This window comes from Poecilia reticulata, linkage group LG7 (assembly GCF_000633615.1).
Source record: "Poecilia reticulata strain Guanapo linkage group LG7, Guppy_female_1.0+MT, whole genome shotgun sequence".
Taxonomy (NCBI): Eukaryota; Metazoa; Chordata; class Actinopteri; order Cyprinodontiformes; family Poeciliidae; genus Poecilia; species Poecilia reticulata.
Window position 1 is genome coordinate 5,788,764 of NC_024337.1, and position 24,241 is coordinate 5,813,004.

Genomic DNA, 24,241 nt, shown 5'->3' on the forward strand with positions numbered 1-24,241 from the left:
AGCATTACAGATTTTGTTTTGTTGCTTAAGAACTTTGTTGTTTTCTTTTTCTTTTTTGTCACTTTTAAACTTGTCCATGTGCAGAACTACTGAAAATTTGCAACCCGGAGACGTTAAAGATGAAACCTTCCTTACATAACTTTTAACATTTTTACAATGCTCTAAGGATCTTTAAATCCTTATTTGGGCCTGTCTTACTTTCTTAGAACTTATGTTTGCCTGTTGCTGTAAATTGTGCTTTATTGTGCAGAGACAGGAGATTCCTGTGTCTGAACTTTATGGCAGCGTTCTGACCTACCATAAAATTTCCTTTCCAAATATAACAAAACTATATCATGGAAAGTCGTCCATGGTTCTATAAAAATAGGTCCAGAAAAACAGAAAGTAAGAATAGAAATACAAAAGCATCACTTGGATTTAACTTTAGTCTGAATGTCTTCTCATTGAAGGAGTCGGTTAGAAACTTTTAAAGTTTTGATAAACAATGGAAATGGATAATGTCCTAAACATTTGGATTAGAAACTTTTGTAACCTTTTGTTGCCATCAAGTAAATTTTTGCTAAAGTTTCAGTTTTGACTTTAGTTTAAACATGTTCTAGTCAGATTTGTGGACAAATTCCTTTTAGTAGGTTGTAGTAAAGATTTTGCATAGTAAAATTGCTTTTATGCTTTTCTGATTTCTCCTTAAGACCTGCAATAACCCAAAATAATTTTCAAACTGTCCCTGTTTGAAGAATCAGAGGTGATGACATGGAGTGAGAGTTCCAGCATTATAAGAAAGGATTTTTACTATTTAAAACAAATATTTAATATTTTAAACTCCCATCAGCCAGGGCACCTTATAATATTGAGGATCACAATTAGTCTGACTATCATTAGCAAGCATAGACATTAGTCTCTGTCAGTGATTCCTGTAGGTAGTTCATATTTCCAAATACAAGCCGTTTTATGAGAAATGGTAAAAGGAGAGAGACCGGAAAAAAGCAAATACATTTTTTAGGCAACAAGTTCAGCCTTTCTATTTCTAGGTAAATTTTCTTCTTAACTATTTTGACATTGGTATCAGTGTTGTTACTGTGACTTAATAGTGTTTGCCTTTCCAAATGGCTGAAAATTGTCCGTTTCTTTGTTCTTTCTTTGGACGTCTCTGATTATTTCTTTTCTTTTTTCTATTTTATCTATCTCCATTTCTCGTTACACCTGTCATATTCTCCATGCATACCACCTTGTCAAATCTGACCTAGTTAAAAAGATAAGGACCCTCCTGATTGTTTTAAAAATATAATATCCGTTCAGTTCTGTGCAGGAGAGTTATATGTGCACAAAATAATAAGATAAAACTTGCAAGTGAGCAAGAACCATGTGGGAGAACTGGAACCTCTGCAGGCAGTTCTTTAATTAATGTTCAGTCTGCTCTGGCACGAGTCGTGTGTTCAGGTCTTTGAGTTTAGGCTTCAGTCTTCAGCCTTCATTCAGCCTGACACCAGCTGCTTCACGCAATGAAGAGAGACATGATTTACAGTGTTCAGGAATGACTCTCTTTCTGGTTCATTCATGGATCATCAAACGTCCTTCACTGCACTGACGCTGTCACGTGTGTGTGTGTGTGTGTGTACATTACATTTAAAGGTCAAGGCTCATTCAGTTTAAGTGATTTGTCTTCATTAGGTTCGCTAACTGTATTCTTTTTTTTATTCTTCAGTGTTTCTACTCAGATTGGAAAGAGTCATAAAACATAGGCTTGTAACAAAATCAGACTTGATAACTTTTAGACCTTGTACACAGGTAGCCAACAGAATATCTCCTCTGTGTCATTTAAAAACTAATATTGTGCACACAGAATCCGTTTCGGAAAAGTTTTCATCCACATGAACCCACCAAAATAAGGAGGTGTTTTAAACATGCTAGACCCATAGTGGGCACTGTGGGGCAAAGCTAAAATCTACATCAGCTAATCTGATTGCTTCAAAACAACCACAACTTCCTGTTGGGAATTAAACATGGTGCCAGGAGGTTTATTTTTTAAATAGCGTATTAGAATACAAATTTGATAAAAACATAACACGATGTTAACTGAGAATTACATCAAAGCAAGTACGGGGATGTGCTGCCGCATTATTTGTGGTAGACTTTAATGAGCGCGACCCTAAATCTCAGTTAGTTCACACGCAAACACAAATGCAGAGTTTTCTCAAATCTCCACTGGTCTGAGTTTTTATAAATAATTCATTTTAGTACTATTAAAAGTTTTGTGTGAATTAGTCATTTGTGTTTTATGGTGAGCGGTAGTCATGGATACAGAGTTCCTAACTCAGTCTAGAACAGTTTTGGACATGGATCACATATTTTCCAGATCCATCTCGATCGAGTCGTCCGTAGATTGATTGGTTGAATTTTGCAAGTTCCATATTTAAACCCAGTAGAAAAAAAACTGCCATCATCTGTACAGTGAAATTTTATAGCTACTCTTTAATACATTGACCTAAAAGGACTAGGAAAAACATGGCATTCACACTTACCCCAAACCAAAACAATCTGTTAATCTGTTGATGTTTTGTCTTGCGCAGATGAGTTGAGGGTCGTTTCCAAATTGATAAACTAAAGTTATTTCAGAGAGCAGCTGTGAACATCTGTGTTTTTTTTGTGACAGAAAGACAAAAATGGATTGTTTAGCAGTCTATGTATTTTGTTTGAGGAAATGGAAAAAGACAGCTATGTGCCAAGTTCACAGAGAGGCCTGGGAAAGGGAAGGAACAAGGCATGTTGCCAGATATCTTCTGAAGGCGCAAATGGGTTAGATAATGGAATAACTGTTTATGCTGGACAACAGATACCGCTCCGGTTTGACTTCATGACATTTCTCCCTTTTATACCTTTACTTTTCTCTCTTTATCACTCCTATTTCCATCCACGGTCAAATGTTTTCATAGCATGACAGTCAAGATTGATAATTTCACATAAATCTGTTATATACACGATTTAAATTTAGTTTAAACATGAGTCTGAATGGTTTTATTTGCATTTTGAATTTATTTTTGTTTTCAGTGAGCTTTGATCACATAGCAAAACATCTCAAAATGTCAACTAGGTCTTAATGTTAAAGCAGGGAACTGAGGATGAGTTGGTACAGACGGGAGTGGCAACATTAAATAAAAAAAAAACTGAGCAGTTTAATCTTTTGACTGATGTGGAAAGGAGAAACTGCTGTATAGGAGGCTCCGTCAGCGCTTGGACCACCAGCTTACAGATCTGCAATGCAGGTAGCTGTGACCTCTGGCGATGTCTTCTTTGGTTGCCTTTAAATCACACAGGCAGTCCAAGTCGCATCTGACTGACTCCGTTCCAAACGAGTTCAGCCCACACCTCCTAATGCAGTCGCAGTGAGCAACTAATGAATAAGGAATTGTTATAATCGATTAATCATGTTAGTAAAAACTGTTTCGACGGAGTTTTTTGCGCCCCTCTGATGCTCTCCGCCCTTCTCCTCGTTATTCTTCGCTTTTGAAACGAAGCGTGTGTGTGCCATCGGTGTTTCCACGCAGTTAAAATCCTGCAGAGGCAAGCAGTAAATTAAACCCAACTTCCTCCAGAAGTTTTGGTTCATGTCACACTAATGCCTCTGTGGTGATTTGCCAGCTTCCTGGGCGCTTGCTAAGGCTGTCGGCTTCAATTTCACATTTCATAAAGCCCACTCAGGCAGAGAGGAGAGAGTATTCAAACGGCGCAGCCCAGATTTGCACTGCATAAAATGCAAACAAAGTTGCGATGCTCTCATTTCACTGACCGAGACCTCATTACGCTCTGCAATTAAACACAGACTGATATTCAGCGTAATGCGCCGTAACCTGACTAATCCTGATGGATGGCAAACTGGAAGGTTAATATTTGGGACTTTGTCTGGAGTCATGTTGAAGAGCATGCCTTCTGCTCAGATTGTCTTGTTAGCAGCTTTTGAAGCAGCTGCAGTTCTGTTCAGGCGTCATGAACTTGGACTTATAATAATGAGGGCTTCTTGTTATGAAAACTATGCGCTTTGTAAACGAATAATGAAAAGTATGCACTGGTGCTTTTGTGGAAAAAAACAAAAAAAAACAAACTCCCTGTTCAATCAAATGTATGCACAAAAGGTCATGACATAAAGAAAATTCAGCTGAAACTTCTCCTCTTCACAGCAGTAAATGTCGGGTTATTTTATCGGGATTTTCAATGATGCAGACAAGCAGAAACTGGTGTTTTGTTTTCGTAGTGAAGGGAAAATTATACACAGTCTTTTAAAGTGTTTACTAGAGATTGGTAGTAATTAGTTACATTTACTCAGTTACATTTTGTCGAGTATCCTTTTGAAAAAAACAAACAAAAAAAACTATTAGGGGTATTTTTACTTCGCTGTTCTTCTTACTTTTATTTGAGTAGTTTCATTATGAAGTACTGCTACTCTACCGCTAACCAGCTTTACTGAATAATGAACAAGCTTGTTTCAGCCAAACCTTCACCAGATATAAACACCTGCAGGTTTTGTTAGTTTCGTATTGAAAGAAATGTGGAAAAAAGTTTTTTTTTTTTGCCTGATTTTGTAATTATGTTACTTATATTATTTTTATTTTAATCTTTAAAATATCAAAATTTACACATAACTTTATTCTTTTGTTTGTCTGATTTATGAAATTGTTAGATATTAAATCATTGCTGTTCTGATCAGTAATCAGTACTTGAGTAACCTTTTTACCAAATACTTTTTTTACCCTTCAGTAATTTCTTGGATGGCTACTTTTTACTTTTACTTCAGTAAAACTATGTTGAAGTAGCTGAAGTACTGCTACTCTTACTTGAGTACAGTTTTTGGATACTCTGCTGTTGTTTTTAATACATACAAACCATGATAGACGTGGTTTTCTGGGTTTTTCCTCTGCCGGCTTAGAAACGGTTTCTAAATGGGTATAATCTGAGTTGTGCCTTGTCTGTTTGTGTTGCCTTCAGGGCCACAGAAAAGATCCTGGCTCGAGCTCGACAGCTGGTGGATGTTAAAAAGGAAGACGGCTTCTCTGCCCTTCATCTGACTGCTCTTAACAACCACAGAGACGTCGCCGAGGTCCTCCTCAAGGAGGTGGGCCAGAAATAAGAAGCCTCTTTAGTATTAATTTTTATTTATTCGTTTAAATCCACATTTGATATGAAAAAAATAATTACATTTCATTCTTCTTTGTTTTTCTTTGTTAGGGGCGCTGTGATGTCAATATCCGCAACAACCGAAACCAGTCACCGCTGCAGCTGGCCGTCACGCAGGGCCACACGGACCTGGTGCAGCTGCTGGTGGACGAGGGCGCCAACGTCAACATGGAGGACGAGGACGGGGACACGGCGATGCACGTGGCCCTGCTCCGCCCACAGCTGGCCAATGTCATACTCACCCCGTCAGCAGGGGGCAGCAGCACGGAGGAGGGCAGCGAGGGCTGCTCGTCCACGTCGCTCTACTGCAGGGTGAGGGCCGATGTAGAGTCTAAACATGGAGGGTAGGCTTGTTAAATGATAGATTGCTGTTACTTTCTTCTTGGAATTACAAAGTCGTTGCTGGACAGAAACTCACCCAAAGGCCTGAAATAACAAAGTTCAAAGTAGTAGTTGCACTGGCAGATTATTTCACTTATAACTTGTCCTTTTTCGTCAATATTAAGGAATTGTTGACTTTAAACAAGCTCCTTAAAAATGACATGTCAGTTAGTTTTGTCTTATTTTAAATGTACTTAAATATTTGCCCTAGAAACTACACCAAAGGTACTTAGTAATATTTTGTTTTTAAAGTGCAATACCTGAATCTATTTAAATAAACAAAATGACCAAGTACATAGTTAAGAACCTGAAGTCACAGTTGCAAAACGAAGAGGTAAAAATAAACAACCACTATATAAGTCAACATAAGCTAAATAAAGTAGTAAAGACCTAACCAGACGTTGCTGATCTCCTCTAAAATAGAGACATCTATTACTTGTAGCCTTGAGGAGACAAATATAGCCTCCAAGTGAGAAAAAAAACAAGCTCTGGGAAACGTATAATGGGAAACAGTAAGGCAACAAACCTTAACCAATGAATGTTGCAGTGTATGCTTAGTGTCTTCTTGGATATGTTTAGGATGAAGCTGTTAGTTGGGTTCCAGGTAAACAGCAGGATGAAAGGTGAAAGAAGGTAAAATGGGGATTTAGGCGGCTGAGCTTGGAACAGATTTAACTGAGGAGAGAGGACCTCAGTTCATTGTGCAAGCAGGTCACAAGAACCCAGGTTAACTTAAGAGACAGTAATAAGGTTAGAGTGGAGCTAAATATAACCCAATGCGTTATAAATTCAGGGTTTAATAAAAGTAAAAATATGGGTACAGAACATAAAAGATTCACTTTCTTGAAGTAAAGATGATGTCACGGAAAGCTCTGTTTTTTGTTGTTGTTTTTTTTAAGGTTGTATTTGTACAAGATCCGCAGCCAGCGTTATTGGGAATAAATTTAGAGGGAAAGTGAAGAATGGAAATAAGCCAAGATGAAGCTTTTGTTGGGATGTCTGTGATACTTACTGAGTTGTTTCCATTATGGAGGACTAAAAATACTCTGATCAATTTTGTGGACAATTTTCCATTTCCCATTTTCTTTCTCCTTTGAAGCTTTGATCTACAAATTCCAGTGTTAGTTGATTCAGATTTCTCTTTGCAAACCTTAGTGTGAGAATCTATAAGAACAGTAATAAAATATATTCTCTAGGGTTATTTCTAGCTTATGCAAATGACTATAAGCTAGAAATGTCTGTTGATAGTGGACACTTGGTGCTAAAAATTAAATAAACTAATAAGCAAAGTGATCACTGATTAATTAAATTAGAACCAGAAGTAGTTGTACAGTGTGTGAGCATTAGCTGTGAAACAGGGTTTTACTGGAACAGATATTATGTAGTTGGCATTTTGCCTGTACCATGCTAACAATTAGCTTGGTTAGCATAGCTAGTAGTAATAGAACAACAGCCTGATGCTAAAAACAGCTAACTTTTCATCTTCTTCTCTCAGTAACAGCATCCACCTACTAGAGTGATATTTGTACGACGTAGTGGTGTTTATGGTGTGTTCACTGATCAGAAAATAATTGATTTTTGGGTTTACGACTAGCCTGTAGCCTGGTCGGTAATTAGTGTTGATGTGCGGTCAACAGCCGACTCATCTGTGTCTAAAGTGTGCTTTGTAAGTATCGAGTCAGTTCCCCCCCCATATTTGATGTTCGGGAGAATTGCCCAGACCAGAACTGCAAAGTCATCAAAATTTTTGTCCCTTTTGTTTTTCAGAGCCATTAACACAACTCTTTGTCAAACTCTATTATTTTTCCTTAAAAAAGAAAACCTTCTGTTGTTCCCCTGATGTGAAACGTTTCACACAAGCTTTTGTCCCATTACATAGTGTGTAAATATTTCACGATTTACAAAAAAAACATCCTTATCGCTCCAGATGACCGCTAACACTGCAGCTCCTCTCAGCATCATGGGCTTTGAGCCAATACACACGCGCGCACACACACACACACACGCACACTCAAAAAAGCATCCATACACAGCCATGAAGGTGGCTAGACTTGATGCCCGGGGCCGTTTTGGCCACCGTCAGCAGATGAGTTGTCCTGGGAGTTGTTCTGTGCTGATTAGATGTGGGTTTATGCAGCTTCTAAATCTGGATGACTCTCATTGAATCTCTTACACTTATGTTACGCTCGGCTCTCCTGCATCTTTGACTTTGTTTTTAGAGTTTTCTCTTGGAATAACACAATCTCATAACCCTAGCTTAGACTTTCCCCTCCTCCTCCTCTTCCTCCTCATCCTTCTTATCCTCTCTCTCGTCTTCCTCCTTCTGTGTCCACAGCTGAATTCCTCGGGTCTCCTGGGGAACACTGAGCTGAACGTCGCCATGGCGATTGCTTGTTTTCTGGCCCAGGAAGGTGCTGACATCAGCTACRCCAATCACAAGGGCAAGAGTCCTCTGGACTTGGTGGGAGACAGCACCATGATGCAGCTCATTAAGAACTTCTCTGAGAAGCACAGGTACGTGTTCAGAAGTCGGCTACGATCTACGGGCTGACATTCAGTTCAATTACAGGGCAACTACAAGGTTATTTTGGTTTGAGTATAAAATTAACAATAAAAAAACCCAAAAAAACTTGCATTTTCATAGGATAGCAAGAAGCAGAAATATTGTGCAAGACGGGCTAGAAATGAAATGTAGCTCATAAAGAAACATTTTTTGCAAACAAATCCATGTCAGTGTTTGACTTGGATAAAAWTTTTTATTTTTTATGTTGACGTGTTAGTCGTTTCAGATGAGCTCTCACGGCTGTCTGCTGTTGTTCAGGTTGCAGCGCCTGCAGGCCATCACCTGTGGGCAGGGCCTGAGCAGCGCGAGCCTCCGGCGGGTCCACACAACACCCAACACCATGACCAACCTGGTCTTTCCCACGCCGGCCGGTCCCAGTGAATGCCTCATCTGTTCTGAGCTGGCTCTGCTGGTTCTGTTCTGCCCCTGCCAGCACAGCGTGGCCTGTGAAGGTACGTCTGCAAGCTGAGGGGCAGCGGGACGCCTGTCTTCTTCTATATACTCCAGATCGTCTGCGGATCCTTAAAAAGTCATAAATTCACGTGTCTAGAATTAAGGCCCTAAAGTTGACTTTAAATTTGTTAATCATGTGCCTTAAGTTTTGTCTTGGCAGGATCATCTCATTGTATATTCTATGTGTATGTTTATTTTTCTCATGGGATGTTTCTGGCAGGCAAAAGGTTGAGTCACATAGACATCTTCATTCTGTGACCGAATGCTAACATACCCTCGCTGGCTAGCTAGCTTTTTTTTTTTGTCTATGATGGGTACTTTTTTCATATATTCTATGCGCATTATAAGGCGCATAGAATAGACGCTTCAGTTTGGGTTGCCAATTTGTTCCGTACTCTATTATTATGCCCAACTGCTTTCTGGGTAACACAGACCAATCGACACGCTGCCGCCGCAGTCTCTGTCTCTCTTCCCCCGGCCCTCTGCCCCCCTGGCTTTAAATGTATTATCAAACTTTATTAACAAACCAGCGTTCTGACAACTATTCCAGCATGCACCGCGCACTTCTTCTTCTATGGGGGAAAACGAAGTCGGCGGCTGCTTACCGTAGTTGCTAGACCAGTTGTGGCTCAATATTGGTCCATAAATAAGGCGCACCGGATTATAAGGGGCACTGTCGGCTTTTGAGGAAATTGAAGGTTTTTAGGTGCGCCTTATAGTGCGGAAAATACGGTAAATATAAATTTATGGCCAGAGAAAGTTTGTACATTTCTGTGGAGATATAGATAGACCTGTCGCAGTAACACATTTTGCTGGACAATAAAATGTCCCAGAAGTTATTGCGATAAATGATAATGTTATTTTGAGACAGTTTTCAATTAATATAAAGTAATATAATGATAATTTCATTTTTTTAAAAAAGCAAGAACACATTCTCAAAGATCCATAAACGTTACATTTTAATGAACATTTAACTGGAACACCTTTTAAATATCCAAAATTAAATGAACAAAAATCTGAACCAACAAATAAAATGACATATGAAGTCTCTGAAAACAAAACTGTACTTCATTAAAAGGGCTAGTTGAGACCAGAGCACCAGACTGAAGACTTTTCTCATCCTGTTTCTGGTAGAAAGAGGGAGAGAAAATAGAAAAATTATAAATCATGCAAATGGAAATTATTGAGCTGGTTTTACTTTATCATGCTATTAACTGATTTACTGTTTTCTGCCACAGGCCTGGATATAGGATCTTTCATATTGATCTCAAAAAGTCTTACGTTTGAGTTGGTGAAACCTGTAGAGACACTAGTCAGTAACACTAACTTTGTCTTAACAGAGTGTGCACATCGCATGAAGAAATGCATCAAATGTCAGGTCACAATAACCAAGAAAATACGACAAGGTAAGAAGAGATTAGAGGCTTTTATTTTCTGGTATGGTGTGTTTCAGAGCTGGGTTCTGTCCATTCCTGGAATAGAGTGGCACAAACAGCCCAACCAGTCTATAATAACACTGCAACAACACATAAAACTCTGGATTAAAACTGGGTATCATCAATGATTTTGACTCCGCAGACCAAACCGAGGTGGACTGCAGCCCTGGCACTGAGAACTCTGAGCAGCACAACCTGCTGGAGCAGCTGCAGTCCCGCTACAGGCAGATGGAGGAGCGCATCACCTGCCCCATCTGCATCGACAACCACATCAAGCTGGTCTTCCAGTGCGGCCACGCCTCCTGCATCGACTGCAGCGCCGCGCTCAAGACCTGCCCCATCTGCAGGCAGACCATCCGGGAGCGGATCCAGCTGTTTGTCTGAGCTCCAGGTTTGTGTCCTCCTAGGTCCGCCGGCCCACAGACCCCAGGAAGGGCTACGGAGGCGCGCTGCTCTCGTGCCCTCCCGTCTCTGGCTGCCGCACCTCACCAGGGGCAATTAAACATTCGTTCGAACGTTTTTTTTCTAAAGAGACGCTGCTGTAGATCGCTCAGAGTTTGCCGTTACATTTTTGGTTCATTTCCATCTGGAGCAGCGCAGGAACATTGCTTTAATTTAAATTCCTGCTGCGGGACAGACTCCGAGCCGAGGAATCGCACGAGGCAGAGTGGACGTGACGCCTCCCTCAATTTTGAATCCTCTTGATTGATAAAGAAGCGATGGGGGGGAGGGAGAGAATCGAAAAAAAGTGTTTCCTCCTCGTGTTTCCTGTTGTACTTTGTCCGACCCTTTTGCTGCTTTAAGTGGACGTCTGTTACCCATCATCCTCTGTGGTTTTCTGGCCTCTTTTGTTTACATGTCTGCACAGAGACCGGTTGTCCTGGCGCTCCTTGGCCCGTGAAGTACATCGCTCTCATTTACATCCATCTCATAATTCTCAATGTAAGGCTGTGCAGAGAGAGGGTATAGCTGAAAGCTTTCTATGTAGACCCCAAAACACTTCTGTATATGCAAAGGGAGACAGATACTATATATGCATGAGTATATGCATATTATCCAGCTGAAAACGACTTGTTCTGTCACAGATAAACTAGGGTTTTGTTTTACTCAAGGGGTTACGTTTGTGGTTGCCAGTGTACCTTTGACTACAAAGTTTTATTTATGTGTGAAAGATGTTTTATTTTTTATTTTTTTATTTTTTTGCTCAGCAAAAAATTTGTTTTTGTTTCTACTGAGGTTTAACCCAAGCCTACGTCTGTTACTCAGGGTATCGCATCTTAGAAGCACTCGGAATATCCATAAATGTTTTAAGAGCCCTTTCCCAGACTCTCACACTAACACCATTACAGAGCGTTTTATCGATTTGTTCYGGTGGATCACCAAGAGGAMGAAATGTAACAAAAACAAATAGATTTTGGCATTAATGACTCAAATGAAAACGAAACGTGTAATTCTCAGTTGAAATGTGGACGGTCGCGGAGCAGATTCTGCGAAAAGGCTTCAGTTTTCCTTCAAAACATACGAAACAAAGAAGTGAGAAGGTGCAAACTCTTCCAAATGGAAAAAACAAACAAACAAACAAACAAAAACTGGATCCAAATCTGCATTAACATTGATTATCTTTTCAGTCTAAAGCATCTCGAGTTTCATATCGACACACATTCTATCAGGTTCACAAGAAAACAGGCCTCGCTGATTGTGACAGTTGAAATGAATATCATTTCTTCACGTTTTTGTTATTTCTGCTTCATACTTGTGATGAGTTTAGCTGATCGTGAGCACAGCACTGAGGGTCTGCAGGCGGCCAGCAGCTGCTCCACACACTATTACTAGGCTACTAGCATTAGGCTGCATAAATGTGAAACATAGAGAACGTTACATGTGCTTTTCATGAGTTATTTCATTAAATGTTGACCTTATTCAGCTCCAAATATGTAAAAGATATAAAATACTGAGGAGCAACCTCATAAGCTGTTACCCCRACTGATGACCTCCGATCTATAAAATTCACGACTTGCGACAGAGCGTCTTTTATTGAGTTTACTCAACATTTTTAACCTAGAAAATCTTTTTTATAGAGAACAAAACACCTGTTTTGTCATTTTTGGCGACAACGGCGCTGATTAGGGCAACACGATTTTTATATAACAGAAATAAAAACAAAGGTTTTTATTTCTGCCCCTTTTTTTTCTTTTTTTTTTTTTTAATCCGGGAGCAGTTTGAGTAGCTCTGCTCTTTTAGTAAAGTTGGGTCAGGTCAGTGGGGGGTGAGGGGGGAGGGGCATTTCTGTGTCTGACAGCGTGGAGTTTGCTCAGACAGCTCAACTATACACTTTGACGTACCTCTCCAAGTCTGTGAATGTGAGCCACTTGGACCTTGCAGATGAGCGAGTTTTTTTTCTTGATGGTCGCACAGCCAGCAGCACCACATGATGACGTTCCCATCATCATCAGGCCTCATGGTAGAACGGTCTAGACAGCAGGAATTAGGCTTATTGCAGATACAATGAGTGCAGATACTATGAAGGTGGTTTGAAATGCGTCATAGTGTGTATTTAGGGTTGTTTCCATGTGGTTGGGTTGTCCAGGATGGGTGTTGCTGTTGTCCAAACATCCCTGATCAATCTGAGAAGGTTCCACACAACTTTATGTCCGATTGTGTTGTTCTGCTCTTTGGGGTTTGTCACTGGATTCCCCCTATTTGAAGAGGTTCATGTTTTATTATTTTTTTTGTTTGGTATGTTTTAGTTTTTATCAGGTGTATCGTGCAATGTGTAATCACACACACACACACACAAACACAGTCTTTGTGTTTCTGTCTACGGTTCGTATCTTGTGTTACCAGTGGAGTATTTCAGAAGCAAGCCGCCCCTTTTTTCCTCCTCTGGAGTTCTGGATTGTACATCAGCTTCGTCGTTTTATTAATTATTATTATTATTTTTTGTATGTTGATGTGTTTTCTTTGAAGGGCTTATGCATGTATGACAACAACAAAAACTCTAGTCTAATTTTAATTTAATCTTTTTTCTTTTTTTTTCTTCTGGAACTTCCAGAGACAGGAGGGTTTTTAACGTCCTCAGTGTCTCCCTGACGGTGGGAGAGACAATGTTAAAGATGTACATTTGAATGTTGGTAGGGGAGATAATGTATCCTGTCTCACGCTGCCTTTTTTTTTAATGTGTGAAGAAAAACTAAAACATCTAAAGAAAAAAAAAAAGAACTAGGATATCCTTGTGGTTTATGATGAGGAAATGACTTTTACATCAGTGCCAAATCGCATGAGGATGTGCATGAACATGAACATGAACATGCACGCCCGTTACTACACAGATGCACTCTTCTACCCCACCGCCCCTCTCGACATCAGACGGGGGGCAGATTACTCTAGCGGTGTGTTACAAAGCGAAACAAAGCGTAGCGTCGGGTTCGACTTCGGATCGGACGTATTCTCTCTCTCTCTCTCTTTCTATCTCTCTAACTCTGTCTCTCTCTCTCTCTCTCTCTCTCTCTCTGTTTGTGGTGTTAGCCTTCTAGCTTCAGCAGTCACACTCTGAAACCTCTACGGCAGAAGACGCTACTCTCATTCCCAAAACGTGATCCGTTCTGAGCTTTTTACAACTATATACTTATATATAATATATATATATTTATATTTTGTGAGACATTATCAATCAAGGGACATGTTTCTTATAGAAGTTTCAGTATTTAAAGATTGTCCTCTGGTGTTCTGATGGGTTTACAGATGAGGCAATAATGTTTAAGAAAAAAAGATAAATGTGTGAAATTGTTTTCATTTCCTTTTGCTCCTTTTTAAGGAGTCTTGCTGTGAGCGCGGCGAAACGGTTTCTGTACAAAAGTTATTAATTAAAGCAGCAAAATGTTACTGTCGGTGTTTGTACAGTTCGACTCTCTGAGTTCTGATGTTGGCCTTACTGTCCATTCCTCCTCGGTTGATGTTTTTTTTTTGTTTTTTTTTTTCAGTTGAATTCTGTACAAAAATATTTTGCAATAAATATGGAACTGTTTTTTAAAGACTGGATCTTTTGTTTAATTACAGAAACATCATTTAGCTGAAAGAATAAGGTTTTAAATGTATTTTAAGAGATTTTTTTTCTCCGTTTTGAAAATGAATTAGAAATCAGTTTACCCAGAAACTTGTGAATAATGAGCCACATGTTGACTTTCTGATTTAAGCTGGAGCTGAACAGAATATTTCATGTTGGTGTAAAACATCCCTCAGTTCCTACTGGGTTTGGACCAATCAGGCTTTTACTGACRGAAGCAGATTTGTAATTTTCCTTGACCGTCTGGTTCTGACTTCAACAGACTCAGATTTTTTTTCTTTTAGGGATTGTCACTAGTGTCACTAATGAACGAGGAAAAGGTTTGTTTCCAGTTCTCTTGTTTTGAGTCTAACAGGAAATGAAGGAATTACAAATGATTTTCATCCATGTCCCACACCTTTACCTACTCATTTTTAAGGTGTTGTTTGAGCCACTTACAGATTGAAACTCTGGGTTTTGATACTTTTAATGAGCATTTTAAAAAAAATAAAAATCCCTTCTCTTCTTTACCAATCAAGTGTATCTCTAACCAGAATACATATTACTTTTTGTTTCCTTCACAAGACCTTATTTTAAAGTTTGTTTTTATGAATGAACCTCTTTGAGGCAACAGTAATTTACTTATTTTAATTTAATGGGCTATTGTAACAAAAGCTGTGCAACGCACCTTTAATTGAAATTCTACTTTTAGTTTGTTGTTTAAGAAACTTCTTTGCGTCTGAAATGAAAATCTTCTACATATTCTTGAAATGATGAGTCACTTTTTCAATGAGAAATTCCATGTTTGACAAAATAATGGGTTGTTCTCTTTTTGATTTATCTGTCTGTAAACGTCATAAATACATAGGAGTATTTATGACTAGTAGATTTACAATGTTTGATTATTGCTGTTCTCGGCCTCCAGAGAGGTTAAAGAAAGTGGTGGGAATGCAGATGTTTCTTGCGATCTGTTCATTTTCTTTCTGTTATTTTCTATATGAACTTTGATTCTTATGCATTTGGCAGCTTAACTGTAACTGTGAGCTGGAGCAGCTTCAGGGCCGCCACTAAACATCCACCGAAACGTGATGCAAGCTGACGAGTGGCCTCGAACTCACTGTCCTTTCAGACTTGTGTTAGTGTGTCAGGATGTGTTTGAAAGTCCTATATTTAGTCAACTCTTTCCTGATTTGTTTTACGTTTGTGATTCTGCTCCATGCTAGAGGGATTCTTTTTTGTTTTGTTTTGTTTATTTTAAATAAGACACAATTCCTGATCCCTTTTCTTCTTTTTCTTTGGAGGAAACAAAGATTTTTCATTTACAACTCGGGTGCAAGATGCTGTCAACAACAGACTTATAGAAGATCTGCAGCAACTTGCTGCAAAACCTTGAAGGATGTTAGCTTCCTCAACAAGTCCAGTCTGCTCTGTCTCTTCTTATAGGCGTTTCACTGTTGCGTCTCCAGTCCAGTCTGCTGTCCAGGCGAACACTGAGATATTTATAGTCCTCAACCATCCTCCACTTCTTCTTCCATGATGAAAACATGGTTTGACCTGACCCTGTTCCTTCTGAAATATTACTTAATATCTTCAAAATCTTTCTAACAGCTTCATATTTATTTATAAATGATCGTGTTGCTTATTATATGTGCAGGTAATGATAGACACTGGCTCCTTAATGCTATTACTTTGTGTTCTTTATGATTTAAACTTTTTCTTTTCTTTTTTTTTTACATTAGAATATTTTCTGATTTCAAAGATTATTTTGTTCGCTTGTGAACTAAGGAGAAAAACAGTAGGGGAGAGCTCCACCTAGTGGTGGATAAAAATACTAAGCGTGAACTGAGACTTCCTGTTGTGCGGATCTAAATAACAAACCAACAATCTACACTCTCCGTAATTAGCTTATCACATTTTACATTTGTTCATGGATTCACAATGTTTTTTTTTAATCATAGCTGATTGTTAATAACAGCAATCTATGTTGTTTATTTAAAAAAAAAAATCTCTAAATTAAATGACGAGAGGGACATGTTGTCTCCTACAGAGGGCGCACTTGTTTACAGAACTGAAGCCATAATATGACGTGGCTTCAACCTGACAACCCTGCATTGATGAATCCACAAAACATTCACATAGCGAAAAACTGCACACCGTTTCCTCAGTTTTAACATTTGACATCTTTTTTGACCGTAAATAAAGCAGTTATGTCAAACTGCATATCATTATAAATCTTGAGGCCTGAGAGTTACGGTGCAGTACTGTGAAATGGTATTTGTCCCCTTAAATATGTATTGATTTTATTTTWTTTTTTTTCCCTTTGCACTTGAAGGTTTTAGGTCATTAAATAAATTKTAATAACAGATGAAGATAACTTGAGTGAAGACAAAAAGCAGTTTACAAATTGTGATTTAATTTCTTAAGAGTCTATCCAAACCAACCCTCATTATTAATGACAATTATTTARAGAACTGAGCACTGTTTCACAAGCCAAACCCAGACCTGATTATGCAGATTATTGTTGAATCTGGCACAATTACTTATTCTGGGTCAATTAGCATCCCCCTCACCCCCCTTAAAATTTAAATCATGATTTGAAACATCCAAGTGTGACAAAAAAAGCAAAAACAGACTAAATATATTGGGGATCAAACTCTATCACTCCACAGGTGAACGTGTGGTTCTACTACAGTATCCACATAATTGCAATGAAAACACAAGAACAACTTAAAGTTGTTAAATACAAAGATGCTGAATTTTCTACCTGTGTGTGTAAGCAGGTTTGTGCTGATTGATGCTCACATTTTGATGCTTTTTAAATCTCCACACTGGTTTTTGTAGAAACACATCTCTGAGTGACTTTTAGAGCTTGACTCACAGCTGTATGAATTAGAAAGTAATTTATGTCTTTGTGTTGAAGGATGTTGCTAAAAGGTCCAAACAAGTACCTCTTTAAAAGTAGCTCATTTGGTTGATCGTGGACACAACTTCTCCATTTGGTTGTGATTTTTATTTATTTTTTTTGGCAGATATTTAGCTTTTGAAGCCTTGCTGCCTGTTCTGGGTGTTTGGTCAGACGTTCCTGTTCCCTTACGGGAAAAATCACCTGCATGAATAGAAATACAAGAAGAGGAAATCATTTCATTAGGTGGTTCCAGGCTAGAACAGAACTGAAAAAAACACAAGCCTAGCTTTTGTTTAAGCTCCGGTTTTARATAGATGTGTCTCAGAGGGTTTGCCCCATGAAATGTATTCATTTAACAACTCTTAGAAAAGTAACAGGCGCGCTCAGTCAGATTCCCTACAGGCGACAGAACCAGTGCGATAGAGAGACCAGCAGACATGAGTTACATGTCAGTTTTCTGAATCACAGCTGAATAAATCAGCTTCTTGAAATGTTTCTGATTGCCTGACTCACTTCTTGAGAAGGTTCGTCTTTATCTCCACAGGCTACCATTTTGAACTTAGCAATGACCTGACCAGACTTTAGTGAGGTTTCAAGGTTTTTAAGCTCAAACACTGGCTTTGGCCTTTCTGTGTGTTCTCTCTCTAGGTACACCGGCTTCCTCTGATCGTTGGCTTTCATGTGAACATGGTTGTTCGCCCTGTGAAGGACTCTTACTGCACAGTGTGTGTCCCATGTCTTGCCACTGAAAGGGTTAAAAATAGTTAAAAATAGCATTAAAAACTGATGTATTATTTACTTAATCTCTCAAGGCAATGGGTGTTGAATCCACTTTAGTACCCTAAACATTTGGGGGCGTTGAAAATCCAACCAAGCAGTCCAGGTCAAACCCGTGGCCCAGTTTTGTTTTTGCTAAGCCCACCCTGGGTCAGTTTCCTATGTAACATTGGGCTGGATTAATAAAATAACCTATAATAATAATAATAATAATTCATCAGCTTTTAAAAACCTGAGTTAAATTAGATGCTTTAGCCCAAAGATCGCATCAAAATTGAACTGAAAAAAATGCGTAAAATGTAAAATTTTGGTCATTTACCAATGCGCAAAACGTCTTGAAAACATTAGTAAATAATTTCGTGTGAAAGGAAGCAGTCTCAGTGACCGGTCTAAACGTTTGGACGGGTTGTACTGAAAGTTGTGAACTTCCCTTTGGGGATTAATGAAGTGTATTAATTAATTCATTTATTTTTGTAATGATGGGGAAAAGTCACATTAGGCATTTCTAAGGTTACCCGTCGACACTTCCTCCCATTCCAGTTGTTCTATTCTCGGCAGGTTTCGCGTGTTGGCCAGGACTCCAGTCAGAGCTGGTGTGGTGGGGCTGTGACAGAACAGGTTAAGCTACAGTCAGGTTTTTTTTTTCTAAATGTCCTCATTGACCTCTGAAGGTCTCTGTGTTGCTCCTGGAAAGTCTTCAGATTCTCTGGATTGTTTACTGAAAATGCATATCAAAATAAAACTGCGGATTTGATTTATTTAAGTTTGCTGTTGACGGTCAGTTTGCTCCTCAGCCTCCCTTTTGCTCCTGTAGCTTTAGCTGGAATTGTTACAAAAAGAAAACAAGCATAGCAGCTTTCAACAACCACAGATTATTATTATTTTTTTCAGGAACAACAAATTCCAGCTAGATGACACAGGAAACACAGCAGCTTCTCCTCTGTCCTCCCACAGCACAACAGCATGAATAACCTTGCATAAAATTATATTAAGAAGGAAAATACATCAGATCTTGACAGATGATAATTACAGCCATTTAGGAAGACAGGACGTTGTTCTAGTTTCACTACTTTAATAAGAGACGCACTAAAGACTGAATTATTCCAACTTTGGACTGGGGGGTGGGGGGGAGGGAGGGTGATTTTGATTTTTGCCTTTTTTTTTTTTTTAATAAACTCTTAATGTATTCGTAAACTAAATGAGCTCCATAATGATTTCCAATGAAGTTTAAAATGAACATTCATAAATGTTCATTTTGTCTCATTTTGTTCTCTGTTAAGCAGAATATAATTTCTGTCCAAAAACCAAGAAATGAAATGCAGTTTGGAGTAGCTAGAAAATTGCGCACGTACGTCTATTGTTCATGATGTGGCCCTTATGATATTGTCTGTTTAATGGGATGAATGGTGCTTTTTAAATTGTGTAAAACATTCAGCTTGTGTCAGCTCACAGTTTTTAACTTTTTGTCAGGATTTTACTGTCCTGGCAAAGTGTTTTCTGCACCCATCACTCAATTTACCATGTTGATCTTAAAGTTCATACATCTATTGCTATATTTGGACATCAGACAAATACAACAAAATATAATTTTCCTGCCCATACGTGACCCATGTCTGACTTGTTTTTTTTGGGKTTTTTTATGGCGGTTTGAGYGACACAATTCCAGGCTTTGAAGCAACAATGAATTTAAAATGCGAGGAGAAACGTTTCTAGATGTTTTCATGAAAACCAAGATGTGGGGGACTGTCGGCAGCTTTGGGTTCTGGACTCCGCCGGATGAAACCCGATGTTTGCACTGTCACTAAACGCATGTTGTCCCATCAACAGGTCGCGCTGAGTCGACTGCGTCTCCGTCCCAATACAAACAACAACAAGCTCATCACCAGCAGCCAAACAGTTGCTGTAGTTTTTCTGATGCGTTGCTGCATTATTTAGTTGCCAGGGGTTGTTGCTGTTGTGTAGGGAAGCAGACTGTTACCTAGGCGATTGTCAAGCTTTACAAAGCTCATGTAAGGTAGCTAAAAAATGAAATTGCTTTTGCAAAGAATGACTTTAGGAAGGTGGCAAAGTTGCAGAACATCAATAGGTGGTTTTATACATACATTCCTTGGCGTGTAACTCTATGTTCCTCAAAAAAAAAAAAAAAAAAAAACTTCTGTAATGTCATCACTTTACAATTTTTTGTATTGTTTATATTCATACAAATCTCAAAATATTATTACAACTCACCTGGTATGAGCCTATGAATGAGTCTAAATGAAGTCCGCAACACAGGCATTCATTTAAAAAATAAAAAAAAATAAAAAATGTGTTCCCCTCTGTAAGCCCTTTGTAAAGTCTGGCTCTGGTGGCTTTATGCACACAGCAGAAAAATGAGTCAGATCTGTAGAAGAAGAAACAAAACCACTTGGTGAAAGAATCTATTATTTTCTCCTGGGGAGACGGAGGAGGCTAAACAAGTTCAGCTCCTGGATGCCCATTTCTTCCCCGTACTTGGTGGCATTTCAGTGTGATTCTCTTAGAATAGCAGATTATCTTTTTTTTTTAAAGTATATATTGTTGAACTTTATTAGTTTGCACTGGTTTTAGTTGCTAATTTAATTAATCTTCTTCTCTCACAGTCTTGGTACTTCAGGAAAGTACTGATGCTGACACAATTATGTGAGGTTTTGGTTGCACCAAGTAACTAAACACCATGGCTGAAAATGCTTTTTTAAAATTTTCTGATATGCTTTGGAAACAATGGAAGGACACATTATGATTTATGTTTCACACTTTCAGTATTTATAGGTTTCAAAGCTCTATAACATCATTTTATGACGTTGCTCTTTCATTTCTCAGTCTGCACTGACCTTTCGTCATGAAGCCTGTCTAGAGGTTTCTTTCTTATCAGCTGCCTTTTGGCTGACACTTGGCTCTGTTAAAGCTTCGAGGTGTGCTTCCTCTTCACATCAGTATCTTATGGTAAATGAGATCGCACGCTCGGGTGCTGCAGGGTTAATTTTTTCTAAAGGCAGGGCGAGAGCAAACAAGAGGAAAGCGCAGTCCTCCTCTGCTGTCATCCAGGGCTAATAGTGCTAAATCCCCGAAGACGAGACATGAATAATATTTCTTTGTTCAGTTACCGTTTCTGCTCCTCCTCTGCTATAAGCTGCAAAAGTCTGGAGCACCTTTTTGTTTAGCATTTTCAGGTTGCTGATTTGTCCAGTTGTCTCTTTAGTTTTTGAATTTTTGTTCAAAAGCAAACATGATATACATGTTTTGGATATACATCGAAAACATGTATATCAAACATGTTGTTGATATACTGTACATGTTTTCGATGTAGAGCACCTTGGATTGGGTCTCCTGAACTCAATGTCAGCATAAATGAGGTGAATTTATGTATTTGCCAGGCAGGATATCTAAGTCTATGATCTCTTCATTTTTAAAGATTTTTGACTTTAAAGACAGTCTAGCATTGAATCTCTGCAATCATAACCTGACAGCTTAGTGTCGCTTAAAAAGTGTAATTATTATTTACCTTAGTGATGCTTTGCAAGGCTGGTTAGTTTTACACACTGTTCTTATAGCCTGCAGAAGTGATGGGCATTTATCATATTGTTTCTCTTTTATAGTCAAATATTTATTATCATGACATGATCAAGTTCTATGTCCGTGTTGCCCAACCCTGGACTCCAGCCATGACATCATTTTAAGTTAAGTTTTAGCAGAATTTTTAATTTGATACTTTTTACTGAATCATTTAAGTTCAACTTAAATTCTACATTAGCCTTTTTTAAATTATTTTAAATATACCTTATTGATAGGTTTTATGTTATTTGTTTAATCTGATTGTATTGGTGTTGAATTTTAGACTGCATCAAATAAAATCACAATGGACTGAACTGAATTAAATCCAACTATGATATAACATAAACACTTTTGTAGTAAAGTACATTGAAATTCTTTTTGTTGTGTTTAAAAACCACTTAAACATGTTTATCAAGGGATTCATGTGATGGTTTAAAGCTAACACACTGACATATAGTCGATGGATTTACCTGCTCTTCTTGGTGAACTAAATGTCATTTTCTTTGACCTGAAGCAATAACATTCAAATCTAATGTCCATAGAAGAGACTAACTTGTCTCACAAACAAACCCAAAACATCTTTCTAAAGTCACCTAAAGAGGAGCAACGTTTGGTTACAAAGCATCTGCGCCTCAGACCCCCGTTTCACCACGTTTCATCAACAAACCTGAAGTTGTTCCCTGCAGGAGAGTCTCCCCCGCACACAAACACACAGAACAACCCCAGCACAGCTGATGTAAAACCTGAAGAGTCAATGATAACGATAGACCGGTTCTAGGAACGGGTCATAAAATGTCCACAAACACACCGCCTGGAGCATGACCTCTGTCATGCTGGTCCAGCTACATCCTCATTTAGTCTTTAAACTGAGTTTGAATCCTACTGGTCAACTGCACAGCAACGTAAAGGTTGTGTTGATTCGCACGTTCAGATCGGGAGGCGCCCTGCGATCGCCTTGCTGTGCTGAGTGTGCCTTCTCTTCCCCAGGCTGATTCTGATGCAATATCCGCCAAGTAAGACTCAACCCTCTTGGTACCTGAGCTGAGGTGTGTGAGTGTGAGTGTGTGCGCTTTAAGCTCTACACACATTTATCTATGTAGCTGTGGCATGTTTTTACCTTCCAGTTTCAGAAAAAAAAACCAATAAAAATGCTCACTCTCATCCACAAAGCGACATGAACAGTCGCGTCAGAGTGTGACCCTCGTTCACCTCCAGTCAAACCGACCGCACCTTTCGGTTCCTGCTTAACCACCATATCTCCCCCCCCTCCACCCCCCTGCCCGGCATGCATTGTTTTTGAGACCTGCTGTCGTCTTGGCTCACAGCAGATTTGTTAAGAAGGTGATCATTACTCGTCCTATAGGAGCATACGGCCCATATGTGGAGGGAGCCGCCGCAGCAGATGGGTAAACTACATGGGAAGCTGGGTAATTAYAGCCCGATGACACCCAGATGCCGCGTGTTGCATCGCTGGAGAATGCTGCATACCCAGAGCCGGCCCAGAGTCCGATGAGGCCCAGGAATGGGTTTTATTTGGGGGTTACATCAAGGCCACGTCAACTAAAGCTCACCACGGCTTACCTGCCATTTGTTTTGTTTGTGCTCGGTCATTTTTGTTTTCTGCTAACGACAAATTCATTTTAAATAAGCAATAGCATTAGTTGCTTCACATGCTCCGTCACGAACGTCTCTTTTTTTCACAAAGTATTTTAATAAAGCTTCACTGAGCACGTTTGACACTCCAAATTTCTTAAAACATAATGAGATAGTCAGAAGGTTCAGATGAGGGAAAGTCTGAACAGCATGGAGTAGCTTTAGGTATTTCACCAGTTACACTTTGCTTCCCTATTGTGCCACAATGAATGTATTAACAAGTGGATTCACAAAGCTGCTTGGCAAAGTGATTAAACGTGAAAACCTAATTGTTTAGAGGAGCCTTTAGGTGTCTTAGTGTGTTGAATGTTAAATGATGTGGGAGTTGAGGCTCATCTGCTCTCTGACAATCACATTTGGTGAAAATGTGCTGGATGCAGGAAGACTTTTGGAGGAAGGGCCAAAATAAATGTTGTGTTTACAAGCAACCATTAAAAAAAAAAACACGGTAACTCAATCATTTATTCCCAAACCGATAAATGTGCATGAAATATTTTCCCATCTAAATCACATGGAGGAAAACAAATTAAGTTTGTTCTATATTATGAGCAACTACTCCCACTTAGTTGAGGTTTAAAACATATTTTAAATATTTGGAGAAGAAATAATCACTGTTGGTTTTACTTTCAAATGAAGCCTTTTCATAATACAAACATAAAAGGTGCATCTTGGTAACCCTGGTAACCAAAGGTCAGCAAAATCTACTTTCACCTCAAGCCGCTCTCATCCCAAAATGAAATGTTTGTTTCAAAAAGTTCTGTTCAAACTTTTGGTTTTAGTTGGATTAAAACTTTAAAATGCTTTTTTTTTTTTTTACCATGACTAACATTTCCTCACCTCATTGTAATTGCACCATTTTTTTTTTTTTTTTTTTTTTGCTGATTATGATGAGTTTGATGATTCCTGTGGATTTTCCTTTTGCTGTAGTGAACAAAACGTTTTGTCAAAAACGAAGTTTTGCATCTGGGGGTTAATATGAAAAAACAACAACAACAAAAAACAAACAAAGTCAGGAAGGAAGGGGCATGAGCATGGCAAAGCAGCCTTGTCTCCTGCAGCTGATCCAGCTGCATCCCAGCGAATGCAAAGTTATTTGCATAGGAAAATATCAGGGATGCTTTCAGGAGACGGTGCGTCGTGTTTCCTCATCATTCAAGATTTATGCGTTTTCATTCTGTTCTGTGCTCCTGAGAGCATGGATTATAAATACAGGGTTACATCATGCTGACATGCAGTTCTAGACTTGATGTTGCTTTTGTGCTACAAAATTAATTGTTATAGACTTCAAAATA

The 24,241-nt window shown here is 38.9% G+C and overlaps 1 protein-coding gene across 5 annotated transcripts in view; it reads left to right on the plus strand.

Annotated features, from left to right (window-relative positions):
- Positions 1-24,241, plus strand: part of mib2 (MIB E3 ubiquitin protein ligase 2) — a 63,626-nt gene that overhangs the window by 38,549 nt on the left and 836 nt on the right. For 4 of the 5 annotated variants that reach the window (XM_017305901.1, XM_008413043.2, XM_008413042.2 and 1 more), the window contains 6 exons: positions 4,978-5,104; positions 5,218-5,478; positions 7,883-8,061; positions 8,369-8,562; positions 9,904-9,969; positions 10,142-14,023. In XM_017305901.1, coding sequence (XP_017161390.1) covers positions 4,978-5,104; positions 5,218-5,478; positions 7,883-8,061; positions 8,369-8,562; positions 9,904-9,969; positions 10,142-10,383 — 1,069 coding nt within the window. In that variant the 3' untranslated portion in view covers positions 10,384-14,023. Of the gene's footprint in view, positions 1-4,977; positions 5,105-5,217; positions 5,479-7,882; positions 8,062-8,368; positions 8,563-9,903; positions 9,970-10,141; positions 14,024-24,241 lie in introns of those variants that run through there. The other variant, XR_534020.2, reaches the window with a different exon arrangement.